Source organism: Chinchilla lanigera, unplaced genomic scaffold, assembly GCF_000276665.1.
Source record: "Chinchilla lanigera isolate Chin_1 unplaced genomic scaffold, ChiLan1.0 scaffold00044, whole genome shotgun sequence".
NCBI classification, from domain to species: domain Eukaryota; kingdom Metazoa; phylum Chordata; class Mammalia; order Rodentia; family Chinchillidae; genus Chinchilla; species Chinchilla lanigera.
In genome coordinates this window covers 741,485-767,371 of record NW_004955445.1, presented here as the reverse complement: position 1 = coordinate 767,371, position 25,887 = coordinate 741,485, and the positions used below count along the sequence as shown (strand labels likewise).

At 48.2% G+C, this 25,887-nt stretch overlaps 1 protein-coding gene across 1 annotated transcript in view; it reads left to right on the top strand.

Annotated features, from left to right (window-relative positions):
• Positions 1 to 17,860: 17,860 nt before the first annotated feature.
• Positions 17,861 to 25,887, top strand: part of LOC106146267 (neuroendocrine secretory protein 55-like) — a 59,592-nt gene continuing 51,565 nt past the window's right edge. Inside the window, exon 1 of the mRNA XM_013518250.1 lies at positions 17,861 to 20,010. Within this exon, the coding sequence (XP_013373704.1) occupies positions 19,222 to 19,968 (747 nt within the window). The 5' untranslated portion in view covers positions 17,861 to 19,221 and the 3' untranslated portion in view covers positions 19,969 to 20,010. The remainder of the gene's footprint in view (positions 20,011 to 25,887) is intronic.

The following is a 25,887-nucleotide window of genomic DNA, read 5'->3' as shown; positions in this document are numbered from 1 at the left end:
AAAATCAGTCCTCACCTCGGCAAGGACCTGGTGTCCACTCCCTTGCTGGGAGAATCTCTCCTGCAGAGGGCAACGGCTATGCTCCTGCCCAGGAGAAGCCGAAGCAGCGCCAATCCAAAGCAAGAAAAGCACTCATGCATGAGGCTTAGTGCCTCACAGAGTGACATCAGGACTTTCAAGATGGCACAACGGAGGCGCCAAAGACATCTAAAAGAAGAAAAGCTTGGGGAAAGGAGAAAGAGAAATATGAGGGGAGGGGTATCAAGATAAACAAACCCCCCCCACACACACACACATGCACACACACACACACACACACACACCCTCCCTGAGTCGCACAGAACTCTTCAACTCAATGCCTTTCTTCTAGTGGCCAAAACAGCCTCCAGTGACTCATATTTATGGGCAATCTTTAGGATGTCTACTGAGATGCGAGAAAGACAGTCTCAGCTTTGAAAACGTGGCCCCAGTTCTGATGAAGGACAGTAGGTTGTTAATGAAATAGATTTGGTGTCCCTATTTCCAAGGCCTTTGTGCCTGATCTCAGACAAATTATCTGCCCAAGTCTACTTCTCAAGGACCTTCAGCCAGGCAAGTAGGCAGGAAGTCCAGCTTAGAAAAGCCTTTCCTGAAATCCTTTGGTCAGCCAGAGAAAAGGAACAGAACTATGGCACTCTTGTTGCTCCTGTAGAGCAGGGTCAAGGAATGAGGAACAAGGGATGAAATGACACCACTGAGTGTGACCTAGTTCACTGTAAAAGGACAGAGCTGGTGGAGACCCATCTATCTCTGCTCCCACCCTTATTGTGGGCAACCAAGCCAGGCCTGTGACTCACCTGTGACTTACCTGTGACTCAGAGCAAAATGGAACAGCTGCGACTGGGTATCAGGTCCAAGAGGTGCCCAGGGCAACCGGGCCCTCAGAACCCACCTTCAGGTGGTTCTCCTGAGAAGGGGCACTTGACCATCTCGTTAGCATGGTCACTGCGGTTACGCCATCTAGTGGTGAGGCAATTGGGCACTTTGGGCCCCACTGGAGCTCCCAGAATGTTAATCACCCAGAATACCACCACAGCTCCAGCATGGGCCCGAGGGATGTCAAGGAGACTCCTTCATGGCGTCCCCTACGTGAGCAGCAGCTAGCTGCCCACTGCATCTGACCTGGTAGTGTCCATCAGCCTGCCATTTTCCTCCCAGACTCAAGACTCAGCCCCAGGCATAATGACCCACACTACCCAATTTCCTCACCTCTCACAAAATAAAAACAGAAACACTACTTGACTCTGCTGATCTGCTGTACTGCCAAGGGGATGAGCTGATGTCTTCAGAAGGGCTGGTGGGAAGCTAATGGAAGTACAGGCACTGCCATGTGGGTCCTTCAGCCCAGGCCGTCTCTCTGCCTGACAGGTGGCTCTGGGGTCTTGCAGCTCTCCATGACTGCCTCTCCGTGGGCCATGTCTGTCCTTCAGGCTGCAAAGCAACAGCTCTGATGCCAATCTGGTCCCTGGAGAGCTCAAGAAGGCTCCAAGAGAACCACAGACCCTTCTGTACACTGTCAAGGATGCCATCTCAGAGAAAAATCTCTGTCAAACAATCATGTCAATGAATCGTCCCCAGACTACTCAATCCCCCCAAAAAACCAGGCTATCTTTCCACTTCCTTCCATGCACCCATGAGCAAGTGCTGTTTGCCTCCCCCACGCACCATGGCCACCAACCTGCCCAGCTTGGCCTCGCCTGGGCCAACTGGTCTCCCAGGTGCAGAGGTGGATGCTTAGTGCACTCCGTGCTTCTCACTGCACCTGGACTCCAACCCCAGCTGCTGTGGCCTGCCCAGCCTTTCGTGCAAATGAAGCAGTAAGGCCCCGCCATGATCACAACCATCATGGTTTCTTCCCAAAGACCTGCCAAGCCAGAGAGAACTCTGCAGCCAGGCTGGCTTCCTGCTTCCCCACAGCTCCCAGCCAGACCTCTTCTACTGCAAGGCCTCCCACCAGCTGCCCTCTCAGCCCAGTGAGCTCCTTCCCAATTTGCTCCAGGGCAGGTTCTCAACTCAGCCCAAGAACTCTCGTGGATCCTTTCCCTAATGCCCCTCAGCTTCTAACCAGCATTGGAGGGCAGTGGTTTTGAAAATGGGCTCTGAAGCCCAACTGACTTCCTGAGTTCAAATTCAGACTATCACTTTCTAGAGTCTGTGGTCCCAGGTGAGGTGCTGGGCTTCTCTGGTGCCCCCTTTTCCCTAGAAGGCTACTATGAGGAGTCTACAGAAGTGCTTCCCTCTAAGGCCAGTTCACAGCAGCCATCGCAAACAAGCTGCAAAGAGGAAGGGCTTCTCGGCACCAAGAAGACTAAGCATGGGGCAGCGAGTAGCTGACACTAATGTCTCCCTTGGAGTCCACAGGAGAGGACTTGACTTCAGGAGACAAAGGTTCTCCGGAACCTTCATGCAAACGAGGCAGTAAGGCCCCCCCATGATCACAACCATCATGGTTTCTTCCCAAAGACCTGCCAAGCCAGAGAGAACTCTGGAAAGCTAAGGAACAGGAGGAAGCAGAGTAAGAAAAGGGATTAACTCAGGGGCTGTATGATCTTCACCCAAGGGCCTCAAAAGAAACTCCCACTCCTCTGCCCTTATTTCCTTTGTGCTAGGCAACCGAGCCCAAGTTCCAGAGCTGCCATGCCTTTCAGAGCCTTCTGAGTCAGTCTCCACTCAGCTGAGGCGTAGGGTGGCTCAGGGACACACAGATGTTAGGTTGCCATAGCAACTGCCCTAACCCTATTGTACTTCCGGTCAGGTTACTAAGTGTACAAGTCAACTGGGCAGCCATATGGCTCTGCAGGCCGGGACTAGGTTTCCCCAGGAAGTTCACTACCCCTTCTCCTCCTGTACCCAGCCACTAGAGGCTCATCCACCATCCCAAGTCTCCCAAGTCAATGTCATGGCAAAGTCAAGGAGGGCCTGGCCAGCAACTCTGTTGCTGGGTCTCTGCCCAACTCCAATGGCCCTTGTTCCTCCTAAGATAATAATAGCTCCACTTCATTGCAGGGAGGGCAAGTGCAAATGCCTACAGAGGCCAGGTCCTGCTCAGAGATGAGTGACAGGGCCTGCTGGTGACAGTTGATGTGGTGGGGTTACTGCTGACCAACAGGGGGCGGCTGCTCCTCGCCTATGGGATGTTGGTGGATGTAGATGGCCGGCCTCAAAAAACCAGAGGCTCTGCTAGGCCAAAAGTCAAAGAGCCAAAGGTTTTTGTAAAATCTCCTAGTATCTAAATGTTGTTGACTATCATCATTGGGACTTCTAACAGCTCCACATGTTTGAAATACACCATGCCTCTGGGTCGGCGGGGCCAGGAAGGCGGTTTCCAACTCCATCCCACAGTGGTAGTGTTCATGACTTTTACTATTAACACAAGGGCTGAGTGTCAGTGCTTTGCTTGTATTAATTCTTGCCCTACCCTTTGCCATGTAAGTAAAGTGCCTGGACAGACAAGGAAGTTGCTGCAAGGCCCCAGGGTGGCAAGCAGGGTGCTGAAGGTGGAGCTCGTGTCTCTTTGACGCCAGACCCACAGGCTTTGTTCCTCCCCAGCCCTCCGAGTCGGGGGCTCGGCTCTCACCTCTCCACTCCAGCCCTGTCCTTGGCTTCCCTATAGTTCCATCCGGCCCGGCCTCAACACCTGCTCACATCCTTCACCTGCCCTCTTTCCACTCGCAGGGAGCCTGCTGCTTACTCACAGGACCCCTCCCGTACCTCTTCACGGGTACTTCATGGCTGGGCCTCTTCCCGGGCCCTAATCCTACCTGGCTCTGTGAGCCATATCTAGACAGGGCAATGCAGTGTCCTCCAAATCCCCCTGCCCCTGGACCCTGCTGCCAACTGAGTCTCTATTTGGCGTGTGACATTTAAAAATACGTCTAGCCTTGGCATATAGAACCCAGTGCTCCCAACTGTTGGAATACCACTGCCTCATTTGGCCCACAAGCCTTGCTTCCAGTCCGCCGGTATGCTGACCCACAACCCAGGCCACTGGAACGCTGTATTCCCACCACACTTATCCTAATCTGGCTTCTTCCTCACGGGGACTGTCAGCGCGAGCCCGCCCATTCCCCTACAAGGAGAAGACAGCCACAAGCTTGGGAGTCTTTCAAGCAGCAGGGCAAGGGGTGGGCCATCTGTAGGCCCTGACAGAGGAGCACAAGCCTGAGCACGGTGTGATGTCCACCACAGCTGTTCTCCCCTTCCTGGCTTCTGACCCCGGCAGGCCCCATGGCCCCACTATTAATATAGTGCAAAGAGGCCCAGCAGCTGGCTCGGGCAAGATCTTTCCACGCCGATGGTGACAACTGCCATCACACTGATTTGGGCTCCATATGTTCCCACCATGCATTCTTTCAGGAAGGGCACAGCTGAAATCTGCCTCGGTGCTGCCTACTTAAAGGATATCTTCTTTGGCTTGGCAAGCGGGGGAACTGTTAACGATTACTTTGGGGGCCTTGAAAGGTATTCAGATAATGCATGGTAGCTTTAGGAAACTTCTGGTAACTTTAGGAAACTTTAATTTCCCCAACATGCTCTCTTTGGGGGCAAAGAGCACCCTCAACTTATCAACGTATCCCAAGGAACCCAGAAAGAATACGCTAGCACTAGAGGTTATGTAGCTACAAACCCAAAATGGGAGAACTCATTCTACTGTCCAAAATTGCCAAGGGCAAATGATGCGCTTTCCTGGGATTTCCCTTCAGAAACTCCAGAGAAGATGGGGGTACAGAGGACAGCAGAGAAGCGGACACGGACAGTCATGACGCCTGTGTTCAGGGGTCAGGGCTCATCGGCCTCATCTCTACCATGGTGTGCTTGAAAATTTCCGTAAGAACAAGTTTTAAAATGTACACATGAAAATAATGTTCAACAAACATTTACCAAGGGCCCTATATGTGCTGAGAACTCTCCTGCGCATCTCTTGATTTATACAAAAAACCAAGGCGAGCAAAGTCCCACCACACAAGAGGGACAGCCTGGCCTCGTGAAATAATCTGGTGCCACAGCGCAGCGTGGCCACTCCCCAAACACCCTGGCTTGGTTTCTACTGTTCTACATCCTGGTGTGTGGAGACAGCTTCCAACCACGCTTTGGGAATTTAGTATTGGGGTCTTCTGGGAATACACCTCTGTAGCAAGGTGCTTGCCTAGTGTGCATGAGGCCTTGAATTCAATCCCCAGCATCACAACAATAAAGGAATGAAATAAATGTAATTATGTAAAAATACTACCATGGACCCCTGCGATCCAGAGGGAGCACCACAGGGACATCACCCTCGGGACTGGCTTCTTCTACAAGAGGAGGCCGAGTACACTGGTGGGTTTATCTGACGCTCATGGTGAACATTTGAAGTTTTGTCATGGATGTATGGCTTAGTTCCTCCTGCTGCTGGACTACACAAAGGAGCACTGTACCACGTGTGTGAATCCATGCTTCTAGGCCCAGGCTTTTCCCTGGCAACCCATTAAGCACGGAGAGCACGAAGATCTGAAAAGGACCACCCGCCCAACCTCCAGAAAAGCAGAGAACAAGAACAAAGTGGGTGGGGGTGAGTTCTGCCTGAGCTCACGCTCACTGCTGTTTGGGACATAGCTCTACTGAGGCCAAGGGCGTGGGTTAAGCCCACCACTGATAAGCCCGTCTCAGCTCCATCTGCAAACACAAATATGTAAAGTGACAGCAAATGTCATGGTAAAGGCAGATCAAGACAACTACATTTGTCGACTTATTATTAGTAGGCAAATGTCAGGGAAGGAAAATATGCCCCAAGTCATTTAGTCCTGGTGAAACTCACAGGCTTCAGCTGGTTGGAACCAGAAGCCTTCCTACCACCCCTTAGCTGAAAGACACCTTACTAGATACTGGCATCCAAATCTAATTTGTCTCTGTTGGTGGGAAAAATCTGTTGTCACACAAGAAGACCACTCTCACATATTCCCCAAGGACCAACCCACCATTCTTTGAGGTCAATGTACAGGTCGACAGCCTCAAGGTGGTGCTCAGGATAGCTCTTGAGGGGGGCAGCGTGAATACCGTCCATTTACCTTTGTGTATGTATAGAAAGTACTTAACCAGAAGCCAAGCGATGCTGCCAAGTTTTAACAGCATTGGTATAATTATCCTTTCAAAACAAACGCACGGGTGGGGATTTGGGGGTGGGGAAGATGGGAGGGAGGGCAAGGGGAAGTAAAAAGGATCAAGAAGTGATACGTATATGAACACCAAATGCTGCACACTGAGTAGTTACTACGCATCGCAAAAGTATACTAATAAAAAACTGAACGAAAAACCAAACAAGCCCATTCTCAAAAGGAAAACAAGTTGATTTAAAGGAAACTGTTACGCGTACCGACAGGATGCGAGTACAGTAAAAAAAATCATGACAGTGATATGAAAGTAACTGAAGTTTAAACAAAAACAGCCTAAAGTTTCTAAGATAGATCTAAGGGGACACACTTTTTTTTCTAAATTTCTGTGGTACTGGCCTCAGTTTTGACTACAGGCTGCGCTTACAAATGGCCAGCACCCCCCAACAGAGACCAAACTGGTGCTGCTGGGAGAGGGTACACCAAGACTCCAGCCCACGAGCGGGGAGCGCGCGCCCCACTGCTGCTTCACAAGGCCACCAGCCTGCCTCTGCCTCGTCAGTGCTCTCTCCTCCTGAACTTTAGACAACGACTCTGGAAAGAAACACAGTTAAGGAGGCAACACTTCCTATGTGGTATTTACTCAACTTACCAAGAGCTCTCTGAGGGCTCATCACACTGAAGCTTGTTTTAAAATAGTAGGAAATGAGAAGTTACTACTCTTTCAAATGTGCTGAAAACAATAGTATGAATTATACAATTATGTTACATATTCCATTATAGTGCTAATATTAACCATTAATGTTAGCATAAAGGAAAGCTAGGGAGTCCACACAGCCTGGCTTGCCGGGAAGAACTGGTATGCTCCAGGCACCCCTGCAACTAGTGCATGCAGCCTTTTCCTCAGAGATATCCTGGTTGCATGGTAACCCTACTACACATGGGGACTAAGTCAGCTGCTCCTGCAGTGAGCAGGGTGGGGCGGGGATGTTGGTTTCAAAGCCTGAAGAGCATTCTTTAAGTTGTGGTCATTCCCAATGTAAACCATCCAGGTCTGGATTAGACCAGGTCATCTCCACCTAGTCTTAATGTTATCAGATGGTAAGGGGTAGATGACTATAACTGGAGCACTACCCGGAGCTCTCTGTGGCCACCACCGACAGCGGCTGAGCCACTGCAATTCCACATGGGCTCCATCAGTCCACGAGGAACTGAGACTGGATGCCCTCGGCTGCTCTTTTCCAACATCTTTCAGTTAGGTTCTCCCTCTCCCTCCCTTTGGGGCAAATTTCTGAAATATCATCCCTGGAATTCAGCTCCTCTTCTAGACATGCTAAAGCAGGAGAAAGGCAAGGTCCTGAGCCTCACGGGCCCAGCCCCAAGCAGAGCAGGAGAACTCCACGTCCTTTCTCCTGCTTGTGGCGGCTCTGGGCATGGTTGGGTGCAACAATCTTTAGCCTGGGCTCTGTTTAGTAGTTTAGAGTTATTGGCGCATACACATACTTCATACAGGGACATGTGCAACTCAAAATGAAAGCTAGGAAGTCACAGGAGAAGCTGGAACGTCACACGTGTCACAGAGCAGACATCTTGGAGAAGAGTTTTGAGGAAGCTTTACTCGCCTTTCTTGCACCTTAATTCCAAAGTTTTGGGGGTCCATTTTAAGTAATAACCTGGTACTTTTGGAGCTTGCTAGATTTTTGAATAACCAACAGAAAAAGGGCGTCACCAAATTATATTAGCTTTAACCTTGGCCAAGTCCTTCCCGGCTGCTATGTGGACTTTGCCAGGCTTGATTATTAAGGCCATGGTATAGTTCTATTTCCAGCTTCCAAACCACTTCTAGCCAGCTATTGCTTTGCTCTTTCTTTAATGAGGAGCCGGTGGAATGTCAGTTCTAAAGTGATCAAGAAAAGAATGTGAAGCTGTGAACTGTCCATTTGGTTGCTGACAAAAAATAGACCTGATATCAAGAGGGCTGACATCTGAGCCCCTGGCTCACCTTCCACCTCCACACGCACAGTCTCCACTTGGTGTAGTGAAGCATTCAGGGACAGAACCAAGGCTAAGAAAATCCAGCCTAAGAGCTGGTACGCCCAAGAATTTACAGTCCCCACGTCCCTCTCGGATCCTGTCTTCTTGCTTGTAAAGCGAAGGGGCTGATACTTGCTCTGCCCAGGTCCTCTGAGCTCCAGGATGACTTCTGTCCACGTTGACTTTGGTTGGATTCCCAAGGTGAGGTGTTCTTCTGTCCCTTCCTGCTTCCATGACAGCCTCGCCACATGCGCCATGCCCGTGCACTGCCCACTCATGGATCGCTCAAAGGCATTTCCACTCCACAGGCCAAAAGCAGAACTCGGGGTCTCTTTCCATCCCACTTCACATGTGAGAAGTTGGAGTCACCTGGGTCTCTCTTCCCTCTTCTCCCACTAAGAGGCAGGAAGGTACAGACTTCTACTAGTTTCACCTGCATATCATCCTCGACACAGCCATTCTCCACATCCATTTTGTCACCAAATCTTGTTAGTCGACCTCCTAAAAAGCTCTTGAAGCACTCCCATCACCACTTTTGTATACTCTTAGAACCATCCACCTCCCTAGATCTACCTATCACCAATTCTAGCTTCCCTTCACATTCCATCCCCCACCCTGTGGCTGGAGAGATCTTTGAAACAAACAACTTGATTAGGGCACCTCCCTGCCATCAGGACAAGGGCTTCCCACTGCTCCAGGTCTATTCAGAAAACACACGGCTGCATTTCTTCCCACTGGGCTGACAAGGCCCTCCGTGGTAGTCCCTGCCCACCTCTTCGGATTCATCTACCTCTGCCCTCCAACTCTGCTGACCTCCTGTCAGCCCCCCTACCAGGCTCAGGTAGGGAGGCCTTTCCACCAGAGGGCCTGTGAATCCACTATTCCTCTACTTGGAATCGCCCCAGCCCCCCGGCTGCTCCTCTTGGAGCTACACCATCCCCCTGCCACCACACGCTCATCCTTCAGCTCTCGGCTCAAGTGCGCACGTATCGCTTTCTCAGGAAAGTATTCCCTGACATGCCCACGTCCAGCGCAGCTTTCTCCCCAGCACACTCTGAAGAAAACACATTTCTTTTCCTGTGTGCTTAGCTCAGACTGTAATGAGACCCTCCTTCGCGTGATGACTCATTAGTTCCAGATCCTTCCCTGCATTCCCTGAGTGGATAGGCAGAGCCTCTGGGTGTCTGGCAGAGCAGATGACCCATAGTATGTACTCAGGGCATTTCTGTAGATCAAAGTCCTATGGCTTCTAAAAGTTTTCATCAAGAACCCACTAAAACAAACCTGGAAACTCATACAGGCAAAACCCAGCTTGACTGCCTTCCCAACTTCACTCAAGGCCCTTTTCCTGGCTGGACCCCTTCCCTTGGTCACTCTGCCACCACCACTGTCAGCACCATCACCTCTCGCACGTAAAGTCACCAAGACACTGGTCAAGTGGACGTCGGCCACCAGACTCGCAGTCTAGTGCTCGGCCGTCATCTCCGGGCGCTCTGTTGAATCCCTCTCACACGATATCATCTTACTCCCTTTTACGTCCACCTGAATACTCTCAGAGAAAAGATATCAGAGAAAATTCCTTTAAAAATCAAAGTAAAATGAAAGTGGCCCATTCCCTTCCCTCTCATTTAGCACTGAATATCCTTCTCTGTCATATACATTCAGAGAACACAGTGAGGTGCAAATGAAGGATGAAGAAATTAGAGAAAGTTGAAAGAAATAATTTAAAAAATTAATCTAAATGACATGGTTAGAAGAATTCAAAAGAATATGCTAGAAATTATTTTTAAATTTAAAAAGCCCTTGTTTGCCAAATATCAAAACTATAAAACCCTAAGACAACATTGAATTGGAATAGATTTTGACAATGCTAATATTTCAAAAGAAATGTGGGGTGCTAACACGGGGCTGCCAATTGTCTTTTTAATTTGCTAAATCACACACAAAAAAATCCTTCTACAAGATATGATGGTATATGCTTAAAAGCACCTGGGAAGCTGAGGCAGGAGGATCTCAAGTTTGAGCCTAGCCTGGGTAACTTAGAAGACCCTGTCTCAAAATTCTTTTAAAAAAAGGATTTGACTGCAAAGGTCCTGGGTTCCATCCCTAGTACTACACACACAAACAACACCCCCCCCCAACACACACACCAGCCACACATATAAAACAACTTCTAAGTTCTTTTTTCTTTTGGCTGGGGGTATAATTCAAAGTTTAAATTGCAAAGGAAGGGCTGAGCATTTCTTATTTATTTTTTAAAGCCTCTAAAATCTTAAAACAAAACAAAAAAATAAATACCATCTACAGTCCTTTAAAAAAGAAATTCCTTTCAAATCCTGAAAGTAGCCTCAAAAACCAAGTTCCAGCTGGGTGTGGTGGTGCACACCTGTAATCTCAGCATTTAGGAGGCTGAGGCAGGAAGATTGCTGTGAGTTTGAGGCCAGCCTGGGTTACATAGTGAGTTCAAGACCAGCCTGAACTGCATAGTGAGACCCTGTCTCAAAACCACACAAAAACAAAACAAAACAAACAAATAAATCAAATCCCTTCTGTGAATAAATTTAGCTTGATAAAAATGCACTACATAGCCTTTCCTTTCCACTTTACTACAGGCCAATAAGTGGGAATCACTTAGTTGACTGTCTTCCTTTATGAAGCGATCTCTCGACAACCCTCCCAGAAAACTGCTGAGTATATCCTGGGGTGGCCACTGGCTGCCTTATCCACCAACCAACTCTATACGTAGCAGAATGAGAACGAATTTTTTTAAAAACCTATATAATTCCTATAAACATGCAGTAGCCTGAAAATCTAGAGTGAAGAAAAAGAAAGCCCATTCCCAATACAGCAATAATACCAAATATTCAGAATGTGTGACATACATATCCACATACCAAACTCCACATTGGACGATGAAATTTTTTTATTTTAAAAAGAAAAATAAACAATAAAAACAAAGGTATAAAATTTCAAAATAAGATTGTAGGAGAGTAACAATGTTCAATGCATTGTGCATTGTTATCTTCAACATAGTTGCTCATAATACAAGATGCAGGCATGAAAAAACCCATCAAGCAATATAGGCATATACCTTTCCTTTCAACAAGCTAATAGCAATTAGGAGTATATCTCTCTTAACTCTCTTTTCTGGATACACTGAAATTATATAAAGAAAACTCACATCTTTTACTTTTAGTTTTTAGTTTTTGGTAGTTCTGGGGATTGAGCCAGGGCCTTTGCACTGAGCTACAATCCCCAGTCCTCTTTAATTTTTTTTTTTTTTAGAGAGAGGTTTTCACTAATTCATTCCTGCTGCCCAAGCTGGGATCAAAGTTACAATCCTTCTCCTTCAGCCGCCCAGAGTGCTCGGCTTATAGTCATGCGCCACCACACCTGGCTAGAAAACACAAATTCTTAATGCGAGAAATAGAGGCTTGAATAAATGAAGACTTGGAACTAAAGGCAGAAAAGACAACAATATTTCCCAATCCAGCTTACAGACTGAATTCACGGTATCGCCAAGGCTGTTACAGAACTTGATAAAAAATGGTTCTAAATTCATACAGAAGAATAAAGGGGCACAAGTATCAGAGATCTCTTGAGAAACTATGCAGAAACAAGGTACTTGCCCCAGCAGATACTAAACCTTAATATAAAACAATGATTACTGAGGCTGTAAACCAATCACAGTAAGTAAAACACTAGGGAAAGATGTCCCAATTTAATAAACTGAGCAGAAATAAACCAGTTTTAAACACAAAAAACGCAAACTTACATGAAGCCACAACACTCTGAGGACACAGAAATGTCTTTCAGTGCCCTCTTGTCTCCACTGTAGACAAGGAGTTTTTGAAAAAACAAATTGCACAATATCAGAAATTGTAAGAGAGACAAGATGAAGATTTCCTGACAGTGAAGGAAGAAAATGTTCCTAGCTCCTATATATTTTCCAAGGTCCAGCTCAAGCCCTTAATTCCTAGTGCACTTATAGTCAAAAGCACACTGCGGCAGTTAATTAAATTCACATTGTTCTCTAATTACGAGTGTGGAGTGTGCAGGGAGGGAGGCTGTGGCAGGCACCTCTTCTGCCTAGGATCCTTTGCCAGGAGGCCTGGACCACCTCCACCCAGCACCCAGTAGGCGCCACTCAGAAGTCGTGCTGTGCCTGTGGCTTCCTAAATACACAGATGATTGCTCAAGGACGGCTCTCTGATTGGAAGGCCCCACGTGACTCAAACCCAACCAGACCTCTATGATTTGGAAACAAAGAATCTTCTTTTGCTCTCCCTTCCTCCTTCATGGGTGAAGAGCCGTGAAGGAAGTGAGTTTTATGAGAAAATGTCTAAACCAACGAAAGGAAAGGCGTCCAGTTTATGATGATTTTTAGCCAAAACAATGGTTGGGGCCGACAGGGCCCTAACATCATCACCAACCTATAATGTGTTGTCATTTCTGATTCTGAGACGACCTGTGCTTCAGTTCTCCAAGTCTTAGCATGTAGAGCGTATGCCACCCGAGGACCCTGTCAGGAACTGTATCTTTCTTATGTACAGAGAGAAGGGGTAAAGAGAAAAGATGGACATGTCCACTGGAAGGAAGCAGTGGCAGGCCAGCTGGAAAGCAGCCTGGTGTGGGCCTGATCTGATTAGAAACTGATCCACATCAATTCTTCACACACCTGACTGAGTGGCAGTGTTCTGAGACCTACGGGAGCCATAGACTCCCAACACCTGCTTGGAGCAAGACCGGATATTCACCAGACTGCCTTTTGGAAAAACAAAGCCAAGCAAAAATAACAAACAAATACCTTAGAATCCTCTAACTCAAAGCAAAGCCACAGTGAATAAGGCCGATTTCCCCCAGTTATCAGGATGGACTGATTACAGAGCCCAGATTCATTTGCCTGAAGATAATTGCCTCAATTCTCCACTTCACTTTGCACATATAGAAATAGTCCCAATCTACCAGAGCCTCGGTGACTAGACATGTAAAATTGGCCTAATCATAGTTTGAAGAGCTCGAGCTGAAAGGATTCTATGAGCGTGTGCCTGACCACGACACCACTAAAGGTTTCTCCCCTCTCTGCTCGAAGCTTGCCTCCCTCCCCCAGGTCTGAAGGATGAGTCAGAGCCTCGGCAGTGGAGATGAAATCACCTTTGAGGCTCTCTGCTCCTGCTCCTACTCCTGCTCCTGAAGAGGAGGCTGGGAAAAATGTGAGATGGCCAGGAGAGCTGGACAAAAAACAAAACCATAAGCCTATGGCCTATGACATTCCTAACAGGGAGTCTTTGCAACTGGCGATGTTTTCATCCACAGTATACCAGCTCCAGACAGGAGATGTTGTGCAGGACAGAGAGACATCTGCCGTCAGAATCACCTGGGCTGGGGCCATCTTTGCACATGATATTTCAGGCAGCCGTGGGAAAGATCCAGACAAGCTAAGCCAGGGCTAGGCACACAAACAGAACCCAAAGCAAGGCAAGTGGTCAGAGCACAGGAGTTGGACCAAAGACCACATGAAGGCTAAGCTCCAGGCCCAAAGCACAGAAGAGTACCATGTCTCAGAAGGACCTGTACACCAAAGCTGCACCTTCACGTACCGGAGCTTCCAGACGCTTCCTGGTGCCTCAGGAATCTACAGGTTGCTCCTTCTGTGGCAGGAGGGAGGAGAGCAGATAGGTGTGTTTGCAGTGGGAGAACCCACATAGAGCACAAAATGAAGGGACAGGAATGACTAAGAAGACAAGTATCTCTGCACATAGGAACATGGTTCAGTTCTCATCCTATTTCCCTTTCAAAATGAATGGCAAAAATACAGTATTATAATCTCAATAATGGCTGGGACAGAACTCAGCCACGTCAAAGAGATTATTTCCCCTTACTGTTTGCTTTTAGCTTGAGATTGCATTCCGCTCAAATCAGGAACTCTGGGCTGTCACCATTTCTACTGGTGAGAGCCAACTGAGATCTGTGCGGTCTGAGTCACAGAGAAATACTACCCTAGAGAGACGAGCCAAACGCTCTTCTGTTGTACCCAGTCCTCTTGGGGAACAGGCAGGGGGGCCGACGACGAATTCTCAGTGGGGTTGCGCCTTTCTGGCTGATTGCCACAGTGAGGGGTGGGAGTACTTCAACGTCTCTGAATTCATTTCCATCCAAAGCAAAGTTTGAAAAGCTCTCCATCTCCAAAAATAACCCTTTCCAATGACTGTCCAAAAAACATGTGCAAGAGTGATTATACCCACACGGTGGGCAGAACAGAACCAACCCTTTGTCTTATGTCTCATCTTGGAAAATGTGTTGGTATCTATCGGACCCATGACAATAGCCTACAAGCCTTCTGGTTTTTTTTTGCGGTGCCGGGGACCGAACTCACAACCTTGCGCTTGCCAGGCAGGCGCTTATGCCACTGAGCTATATCCGCAGCCCCTACAAGCCTTCTAAAGACTCACGTGACTCATCCCCTTCTCCCAGAGTGACCAGCACATGGACGCTACACATGGTAGGCCCATGGGGGCCGGTGGATTGAAAACAGTGGTCTCCTGGGCTTTTATTTATTTATTTTCCAACAATATAGATTTTTTTTTTAAGGAGTTTTATTTTTTTATTAATACATTTTAGAGATACATAGTGACCACATTCATCACAGGGAATTTGTACCTGTACATGGTATGCCTTGCTTTTTAATACCATCCCCCTCCTTTCCTTCAGCTCCTCTTCCCCTCTTTATTTACAAAAGCTTTGTTTCCATTTTTTCCTTCTATTTCTTTTCCTTGTCCCTTCTTCCCCCTCCCCCACTTGTTCCCCTTCTCATTTGAACATTTTCTCATGGGCTTTTAAAACTCAAAAGAAAACTTCAAAGTTAGATCAGGTTAAAAAAAAAAAAAAAAAAAAAAACAACAAAAAACTCTACCTCTTTTAGAAAACCAGCAAACTGTACCTTTGATTGGCATACTGTCACTGAGCTCCCCTCCCCTGTCTATCTACCTGATGTGAAATTTATTCTTCTGCACCTGTTGGCAGTCTGTTTTCAGTATTGGGGGCGTTTCACTCGATGTACGTATGGCTGGATGGTAGGGATTGCTCATCTTCAATTACTTCGTTCTTCTCACAATGCCAGGAATAGTGTCTTGGTCATAGAAGTGACTCAATTCATGATTGCTAAATAGCCAATTTCATTTGTAATTTCCGAGACAGCTCCAGGAGGGGAGGCAAAGAGGACCGATGTAATTAATGGATGGACTTCACTGATGTCTTTGCTCCGACAAGTGACTTGTGGAGCAAGGAGCCTCGGAGCCCTGCTGAGTGACAACAGCTCCATGCTGGGCCACTAAGTCCATCGTATCCACCTGTTTTCCCGTGTCCTCAAACTGCCACCTGGATATTCCTTCCCATCACCAAGCTATGGGCATTTTTAAATGCTTCCAAACAAGCAGAGTTGAACAGTGTGTCGGTCAGCCCTCAACCCTTCTCCCTCAGTCCCCAGATGCCATCATGAAAATCAGATCTGGGCTGAGAAGGACTGCATCGAGCCTGAAGTTTCAACGCTACCCAGCTCGTGAGGACCATCGAAAACATCTCCAGTATGTGCTCATCTGTCCTTTGACTTAACATTGCTTCTGACAAAGAGCCAACAACCTTCTGAAGGCCTACTCTTCCTCAGAGCCCTGACTGTTAGAATATTCCTCTGTGGGCTGAGCTGAAAGCTACCAACAAATGCCACTCATAGGTTTTAATTTTGCCCTTCTGGAGCCACATAAAGTAACTCTTAAAGGCTCTTCCACATGATAATCTTTTAAGGGGCTGACGACAATATTCTTGATAATTCATCCAAATAAAAACCTTACTCAGTGTATGATACTGTAATGAACTGGAAACCGCACTTTCCTGACCATCTGGTTTAGGAGCCTCCCTCTGGCAAGGCCCTGAAGGTAATACATGGCTATACTTTATTTACCAGCAGACAGAGAGAGTCCCCTGTTCCTTAGTGTGGTAACAACTGAGGTCGTTCATCACCCACTTGGCCCTTTTTGAAATTCACTCTGCAGCAAGCACTTTTTAAGTCATGCACGTAATGCATTTTAAAGAGCATTTTCTGCACAGACCCATCTGCTCGGCCTCGGCACTAAGTGTGAGATGGAAGAGTATTTCAGTGCAGCCCCTGCCCCTCCTAGAGCCCGTTCTGAGCACACACTGAAATGTGTTTCTAACTGCACATGACTAGGGCTCAAAAATTCAGTGTTTTGTTAAATGTTCATTTGCTGATTAAAATGCATCTTTCAAAGAAAGTGCATTGCTAATGTAGAATCTAGTCCAAAAATATGTATTATGTAATGCATATTTTTTAATAATGCAGGCAATCTCAGTGTATCTGTATTAGTGAATCAGCTCTGAGCTGCCATCTCCATTATAGGCATAAAGCACTCCATCTGAAAAATGAAGTACTTTTCTGTATACACTAAAGAATCATAATCTACCTCACTACTGATAGCTGGCATTAGTTTCCACTGAAAGGGCATTTACCAGCACCTACATACTCCTGATTTTTTTCTTCAATATGTCCTGAAATTAGCTTGACCAACATCTTTTTTTCTTACACTATTGGTGGAGCTGTTCTAATTGAAAGAAATAAAGCAGGCAGGTCAACATGAAAATGAAATATCCCTGTTAGTCAGGACTGGGAGGCAGAGACCAAGATGTGAAATACAGAGCTCCAAATACCCATGTCCAGTGCCCCATAACAATGCCCACAGTATGATTAGAGCCACGCCAGTGCTGGTGATAACAGAAACCCTTCACTTTCTCTGGGAAGTGTTACAGTGGGATACAACTAGAATACAGACCTCTGTCCTTTTGTGGGGTTAGCCAGATCAGCTCCTTTTTATTGGAGTAATCAGTATTTTAATGCTACAGACTTAACTCCTAGAATGCAAGGTACAACACAGACATAGCCAAGAGGCAGAAACAAAACCACCACCCATCAGAAACAGTAGCTGGAATCTCACTAAGATCTTAACTTTGTATCTGGCAGCTATAATGCAGGCCTGGTATCAAGCATGCAGGTAATGAGGAATGGCTTTGGGAGCAGGACTATTCACCCATCAGAAAGGACCACCGGGAGGGAATGCCTGGTGCGTCAGTTCAAATGGGAAAGCAGAGAATTAGGAGAAGTAGCTCCTCTTCCCTGAGTTTTCCCTCACCGACTTCCAGGGAGAAAAGGGCCCAACTGGTGATGTGCCCCAGGTGCAGTAACCTTGCTGACACTTCCTGGATTCCAGGAAGTTGGCTTTGCTCTGAGCTTTATCACCTTTGACCTCTCACTATAACAAAAAAGGCACTTCATATTTAACAGGGAGGACCAGACCAAAGATATGCACACCCCAAAAGAAGCAGTCACATTACAGATGAAACTCAAGAGCTTCCCCAGCGCAGCCCCCCACCCTTTGATTTTCCAGAGCTGAGAAAGAGTGGTACTCGTTTATTCCAGTTCAGTAGCCTTCAGAGCTCAATACTACAATCCAGTGGTATCTGGCCGCCCCCTAGCTCTGATGCTCTGGCAGATCTGTTTTCTCACGTAGAATTTAAGCTGGATTAAACAGTGGGAACGACTGGGAATATAGCTCAGCAGCAGAGCATTTACCTAGCATGCATAAGGTCCTGGGTTCAATCCCCAGTTTTGCCCCCCACCAAAAAAAAAAAAAAAAAAAAGTCAGGGGTAAGGATGGCTTTTAAAGGATTCCCTGTTCCCATTAACAGATTCAATTCTCAATATCCTTTCCTCCATGTGAGACTTTTTTGCCCAATATTCTGCTTTCAGCACCTAGAATAGAGCTCGACATGTGCTAGGCACTCGATGAGTATTTGTCCCATTACCTTTGTTGGAAACTTACCCAAGAAGTAGCTCTAAGAGCAGCCGGTGAAGATTCTGTGAGAGCCAGCCACTCTCTTCCCCGAGAGAGAAGCAGTTGTTCAGGCTCATCAGGAATGGTGCAGCAAAGTCTTCTCTGTCCCCGGCTGTCCTCAGTCTTCCAGCACACCTTCCCGGCTGGAGCCAACCATGGGTTGTAGACCTGAGAACTACTACCTCCACAATTGTGGGGTCCTTTCTTAGAAAAGACGCTTGTTTGTCCATAAGGTAACTAGCCAGTCAAGACTACACAGGTCATACATTTTTGGGAAGCTTTTCTAATTACAGTCACTATACCAAATCTACCAAAGGTGGTTTCATGAGTAATGACTGCCTGAGGCTACCATCTTAAACTGGTAAGCCCTTAGAAAATGCCCCGGGCTGGTCATTAATACTCATGTAGAGACCCTCATTCCCCTGAATATTTGCAATCTGGTTTTCAGCTGCTCAAGAGCTATGTTCATTTCATCCAGTAGAATTTGGGGAGGGGGGCAGACGCCACACAGGAATCTGCTCCAGCTACCCAAGCTAACCTACCTGTGGCTAGAGCTCCTTTGCTTGTTCGTTGGCACGCGCCGGCGCCAGCGCACCCCCCTCCCCAAGACTTTGCCCAAATCCTTCCAAACAAGGTTCCCGCCTGCCACCTGCCGGCCCACCAGGGTCTGCGCCACCGGCTCCGCACCACAGCTCAGCTCGCGGGGAGGTGGCCCCCACCTCCCTACTGCACATGCCCGGCAGAAGTCCGGGCGCGCAACTTCACAGGACCTCACCGCCCCATCTTTCCCCGCCTCAGTCTCCTCTCTCCTCTCCCAGGCGAGAGGACCAGCGGAGGCACCTCTCCCGAGTCTTAGACTGCGGAGTCTAAGACTTAGCGAGAGGAGCCCCGGAGGAGGGAGATCATTTCTCTCCTTTTCCCATCCCTCTTTGGGGGGCCTTGGAGAGGCAAGCAGACGCGCGGAGCCTTAGAAAGTTCTTGAGTGGTCAGAAAGGTAGGTGCGTGCTTTTTTCTCCTGACACGGAGTGGGACTGGGACCCTTGGACCCAGCTTCTCACTTCGTAAGGTGAACCTTTTTCGGCTCCAGCAGCCAATGCACCTTGGAGCCACTCTCTGCAGAGCCAGAGGGCGGGTCGGCTTCTCGGTGCGTGCCTAAGAGGATGGATCGGAGGTCCCGAGCTCAGCAGTGGCGCCGAGCTCGCCATAATTACAACGATCTGTGCCCGCCGATAGGCCGCCGGGCAGCCGCCGCGCTCCTCTGGCTCTCCTGTTCTATTGCGCTCCTCCGCGCCCTTGCCGCCTCCAACGCCCGTGCCCAGCAGCGAGCGGCTGCCGGGCAGCGCCGGAGCTTCCTTAACGCCCACCATCGCTCCAGCGCCCAGGTACTCCCCGAGTCCCCCGAATCCGAGTCTGACCACGAGTACGAGGAGGGAGACCTCGAGCCGTCCCTTCCTGAGTGCCTAGAGTACGAGGAAGAGTTTGATTACGAGACGGAGATCGAGACCGAGACGGAAACCGAGTCCGAAATCGAGTCCGAGACCGACTACGAGACCGAGCCTGAAACCGCCCCTGCCACTGAGCCTGAGACCGAGCCGGAAGACGAGCGCGGCCCCCTGGTGCCCAAGGGCTCCACCTTCAACCAGTCTCTCACCCAGCGTCTGCACGCTCTGAAGTTGCAGAGCCCCGACGCCTCCTCGAGTCTCGCACAGCCCACCACTCAGGAGCTCTACAGCTCCAGCGAGGGGGAGGAGTCCGAGCCCGAGGAGAAGGATCAGAAGGACCCCGAAGAGCCCGAGGAGCCCAAGCAGAAGAAGCAGCGCCGCTGCAAGCCAAAAAAGCCCACCCGCCGCGACAGATCCCCGGAGTCCCCTTCCAAAAGGGGACCCATCCCCATCCGGCGTCACTAATGGAGGACGCCGTCCAGATTCTCCTTGTTTTCATGGACTCAGGTTAGTTGAGTTGCCCACGGGTAAATCGGGAAAGGACCCTGGGGCAGTGTGGACCTCATAGGAGAAGGGGTGGGAGAAGAAAAAGACAGGCAGGAGGCAAAGTGGGCGGGAAGGGGCTCAGAGAGCCCAGGAAAGAGGGTCGGGGTGAGCAGACCAAGGCTCCCCAAATCTTCCCAGGGCGCCCCGGATGGCCAAAGGTTTGTTTGACGGTGGAGCGCTCCTTGCGCCTCACCAGAGACGACCTAAGGTCTCCGAGCTGGTGCCCTGGCCAAGGGACGGAATCCTGCGCGCGCCTCGAGCTTTGAGCTGCACACCCAAACGACAATGGTAAGTGACTTGTTTTATGTGTTTTTCCCCTCCTCCTGGAAAGGTTAGTCTCAAACACGTTGGTTTGGGTGAACGCCCGAAATGTGGTTTGGAGGTGCGCGCGCCAACTTTCCCCATTCCAGAGGAGCCGCGCAGTAGCGACAGTGTTGTAATGTGGGAAAAGTAACCAGAATGGGATTGGGCGAGAACTCCGGGGACTGCCGGTTCCGGAGGGAAGTAGCAGGCGCGCACCGCGCCCGGCGGGTTCGGAGCCTGGAATCCAGGTCCCCGCGCTGCTAATTTAGAGCCGGGGCCCTCGGCGCCGGGGCCCTCGGCCGCCGCACACCAGTCTGAGCCACCAAGGCCCACCGTTCAGGCACTCAAGGGGCCACAACACGGAAAAAAGCGTGCGCACCTGTCCATACGCCACAGAGCTAACCTCTCCCGGAGGACCGGTTTCTCCCCGCGAATGGCTGGTCCTTGCGAGGGCCGGGAGTGGAGGCACAGAAGCTTCTGGGGGTGCCCCAACGGGCTACCGGGTTTGGCAGCGCAGACTCGATCACGTCGGGGCGTCGCCGTCCTTTTGGCGCAGCTGGTAAGGCGGCGGGGCCGGCTGCAGCTTGGCTGGAAGTTTCCGGGCTGTTCGTGCAAGGCGTTAGGCGGAGGGAGGAGGGGACGAAGAGGTCTGCGCGGTGGTCGTGGGCGGAAAAGTACAGCGGAACAGGGAATAGACTGGAGTGGGGGTCTCGTGTACCACGAGGACACCGTACCGAGCCCCCAAAGAGCACGTCACCGGCCGGGGGAAATGTGTCGGGTCTGGGGCGCCGGCGCTCGCATGTTGAGCGGAGGCGGGTGCCTGGCGGCTTCCGCAGCCTGGAGGAGAGGCGGCTCGCTCCGGCCATCTTCGGCTCGGCAGAGCTAAGTTTGGAATCTGTACCCTGGAGGGGAAATTGCCTTGATGATCCAGCACAAAACAGCCGCAATCCCGTAGCGCACCTTGGCGTGCCTTCTCCAATCCTGAGGAGAAAGGCTGATGAGTGAAACGTATTTACAAAATCTCACCTGATCTGGAAACTGTTTTGTTTTGTTTTTTCCTGGTGCGCGCGCGTCTGGTTGAGCGCCGGCTTGAGTTCCGACGGGAAAGACGCGGGGGGCGGCGAAGGGGTAAAGCGTTTTGACGACTTGAAATGAGAAAAGGTCGTGCTCTTAAACTCATTAAGAAAAGGATAGTGCCAGAAGGAAAACACTTTAAATGGTCCTCGTTCCAGGACCTCTTCCCGGGAAGGAGTCGCCGCGCCCGGAACTTAGTTCCGCGGGGCTGCCGTGCTACCGATGGTCGGGTGCCTGCGTGGTCGTTAGTAAACCGAGGAAGGCGGCTTGTTAGCCAGGGGTTTACCTCGGCAGCATTGGTGTTAGTCTGGAGGAAGCCTAGGACCTGCCGAAAGGCTGGGGTGCCGGCTTCTGGCTCGACTGTGAAACTGAACAAGTGAAACGCAGCCCTCCCTAAATTGAAATTCCCACTTACTGTAAACAATGGTTGTGACATTTCTGTGACATTAAGTGTTCTGTTTTTCTTCTAGTAACGTCTTAGTAGGCTGTGTTCACTACGCAAGAGATCTCTAGTTAACAAGCAAGAGAAAGCTGGGGGTTTCGTTGGATTTCTAGGAGAGTTATCTTCAGTTTGGGTAGTCTAGGGGAAAGGTTTTTTCCGTAGAGCTTGGCTTTTCATTAGCTAATTTGCATGCTGCCTCGCTGTGGGATGAATAAACACACTTTTAAAAATGAGTAAGGTTAAAAAAAGAAAAAAAGAAAAGAAAAAAAAATGAGTAAGATCGTTTGTGCCTAGGTAAGTCTTGCTGTTCTAAAAGGAAAGCTGCACAGAGAAGGCTGGCTTCCCTACCAGTGAGCAACGCACCAGGTTCCAGTCTAGGGACACACCAACAGTTTGTTGTCTTTCACACAAAGTCTCCCATAAACGGCCCCAAGCAACAGATGCAGAGATTACAGACCAATTGGGAAATCCTGGGGCCGGCTCAAGTCCCTCCCCGCCGCGCCCCTCCCCCAACCTCCCTCCTCCCACCCCGATTCCAAGGTGAAAAAACCAATGGGATCTGTATGCAGATTTATGGAGGAGGATACCCTACCCCATCCCTAGGAAAGGCACCCACAACCCACCTGGGGAGAAGGGCTTCTTGCTCAATAGACATTTCAAGCTCATTTTCTGTTTGAGGCACTGGGATTCAGCTGCTTTCCTTTTCTGCAGACATTTCCAGCAAGTTCTCCCAACCTTCCCAACTCACTTGTTTCCCAACTGGCCCTTTGTCTCACCGTGCTAAGCTGAGCTTAGCATTTCAATGGCATCACTTGCCCTTTTACATAGGTAGGGTCTGCTGAGAGCACAGTTGACCACACAGCCTGTTACAATATTTCAAGTGAAGATGGAGGGGAGGGAGAGAGGGAAGAGAGTAAAGTGAGTTAAATGGGATGGTTTGCCCCAACATTTGGGATTTTTTCCTTTACTATATTAATCATTTGCTTAATGGAAATGTGGTTGGGGGGGTGAGAAAAGTGCTTTTATAATTGGAAAGTTTTGATTTGGAAATTATGTGGCAATGTTCAAATACTGTTTGATGTCAGAAACCTGATGTAGGTTTACTTCTAAAAGTTTATAGAGAAAATGCTTTGTGTTTATCAGCACTGAATGAGAGATTTTAAAGTTCACAAATGTTTTGAGATGTTTCTTTAATGCACGAGAAGTCCCCTCCCCCCCCCTCCCGCTTGCTCTCTAGCCTTCATATCAGCAGCTGTGATTGAAGAGTGAATGAAGAAGAAAGCTGAAATTTTCGCTCTAGGTAAGAATGAGATTCTCTCTTTAAAAAAAAAAAAAAAAAGCATGGATTTCCCTTATCTGTCTCTCAGTTTATCTGCTCTTTTGGAGGGATGTGCTTTTGAGAGAAAACAGCAGAAACCCAGGGATGGGGAAAGTATTTCAGCAGGAAGGTGACCCATCCGAAAAAACAAATCACTGAAATTACGTTTCCAGAGGCCAGTGACGTCATGTGCCAGCTCAAGTAATGCCCTCCTCTAACGTACTGCCCAGCATCGGGCATGAGATTCTCAAATGACATGTTTAATCCTCATGTTCTAGAATGAAGGATGGAATTTCTCCTCCTGCTGTAAGGTTTTGATATTAATGATTTTATTTCTTAAATCTCCATGTTTCAGACATGGGCATCTAAGCTAAGGCAAAAGGTACTGGGCTAAGCACAGGCTGCTTCCAGCCCTGTCCTGTCAAAGCCTGTGTCTTACTCAGCACCCCTTCTGCCTCAGTTTCTTCTAAAACAAACTAGCTAAATGACAGGTTCCTGTTTATTTTCCCTTTTGGCTCCAAACGTGTGCCAGCTGATTAGTTTAAGAATCCTGGAGTGTCCAATTTGACTCTAAGCATGATTTTAGTACTAATTAAGCCCAATATTTCAAAAATTGATCAAATAAAAAGTACCATCTATAAAGGAATCTGTGTTGGTCTAATGTCAGTGCTGTCAAATCTGCTTTTCAACTGGTGGTTAAAAAAAAAAACGTTTAAGGGGGCAGGGTAGAGAATGTGAAATTCCATTGTGCCCTGTCCCTAAACTGACAAAACAAAAATAAAAAAAAAAAAACCCTGGCCATCCTTAGAAGCAGGCTTCAACATTCACTTTGCAGCCGTGCACGCCTGTGTGTGTCTGTGTATCCTCGTCTTCTCTCCCTGACGTTGGTGTCTGGAAACAAGCTCTCCAGAGCCTGAGCTGGCAGCATACTGCAAGTACTGTAGAGTACTACAGCAGCAGGGAGACGCTACCGGTGGAGGGCTGCAGGCTGACAGAGCACTGCTTAAGCGACCACACATGTTGAATACGTTATCTGGTAACAGGTTTGAGTTTCCTGATTAGGTTAAACCTTGAAAAATGGCTTAGAGGCTGTAGCCAGTTAGGATAAACTAGTTGTTTCAACCTTTTTTTCTCCCAGTAGTACTCCTTCCCAAGTGTTTTTCTGAGCCGTTTTCCCCCTGGTCGTTTGCACTATTCTCCATGAAATTTTCATACCACAGATACAGATATATACTATATTATCTGTTTATGCACTGTGGAATCTGGTAACAGCTAAGTTTTTGTGCACACACAACAGCCCCCAGCATCAATTTGGCTCCTTTGCAAATGCATTAGATAAACAAAGCAAACATTTTCCCTAAAAAAATCGATTCTGTCCAATCAAGTGATTTAGCAGCCTCTGTTTTGCTTTACAGTTTAACCCTTTGTTGGCCACTTATGAAATTTGGTGAATTTTTAGTGGTGTTTGTTTTTTTAAATTTCAAAGGTTCATTTTTTCAAAATTCCCCCACTATCAGCTATTGAGTGCTACTGCCTGGTTACTTCACAAGGCAAAGGCCACCGTTAACAGCCTAGTGACTTCTCTCTCCTAAAGCCAAGAGTCTGCATTGCAAGGCGACCATCACCTGTTGATAGCGCTGTGCCAGCAGAGCAGGACACCCAAGAGGAGCTGGCGCCATGGCACCCTCCGTCTGCGAGCTATTCCAGTGTCACTGGGAGGCTGCCTTTCCAGCTTCAAGTGGGCATAACCTGTGTTTATTCTATGGGCCTATTTGAGAGTGGGAGTGTTATAAATCAGCAAGGGAACTGGGCTACCCAAGAGGCGAGGGTAAGTCAGGCTGTGTGGACAGAGGGTAGGTGGGGGCAGATTCATGGAAGACAAAAGAGAAAAAAAACAAAAAACAAAAACCCAAACAAAAAAACATAAGCTGACAAGACAGCACCAGGAAAAAAACCTAAGATTTAGAAATGGGGGGGAGAAGCAGTGTTTAGGGCACAATCAGATGTGGCAGGCTCCAAATATCTGGTGGCCAAAGGGGTTTGAACAAGGTTCATGCACCAAGAGCAGACACTGGCTCAGTGTTAGGAAGAGCATTTTTAATAGCCGAAGACCCCACTGGGGGTTTCAGATTAACCATGCTTACAGTCCCTGTCCTTGGAAAGTCTCACAGCCCTAGCCCAGGAAATTTCAATTTTATACATGCAGTGGATATTTCATACAAGTACTTCAAGTGTTTTCACCAAACAGAAAGACTTAAAATCTTGAAAATTTTGTCTTATAGTTCAAATCATAAACCTTGGATATTGGTTAAAGAAAGGCCAGTTTCAAAAATGTATAATAGGTATTGTGAAATAGGAAGAAAATATTCAAATGGGAAGGGGAGCAAGGGGTTGGGGGAGAAAGAAAAATTAAAAAAAAAAAATGAGAAAAGGAAAAAATGGAAACAAAGCTTTTGTCAGTGGGGAGGGGGAAAAGGGTTGAAGGGAGGGGAGGGGAATGGGGAAAAAAGAAACAATTTGTATCATTTACAGGTACAAATTCTCTGTGATGAATGTTATCATCATATATTCTAAAATGTACCTGTAAAATCTGATTACAAAAATAAAGAATTGGGGGCTGGGGATATATAGCTCAGCGGCACAGCATCTGCCTGGCAAGCACAAGGTCCTGAGTTTGATTCCCGGTACCAAAAACAAAAAC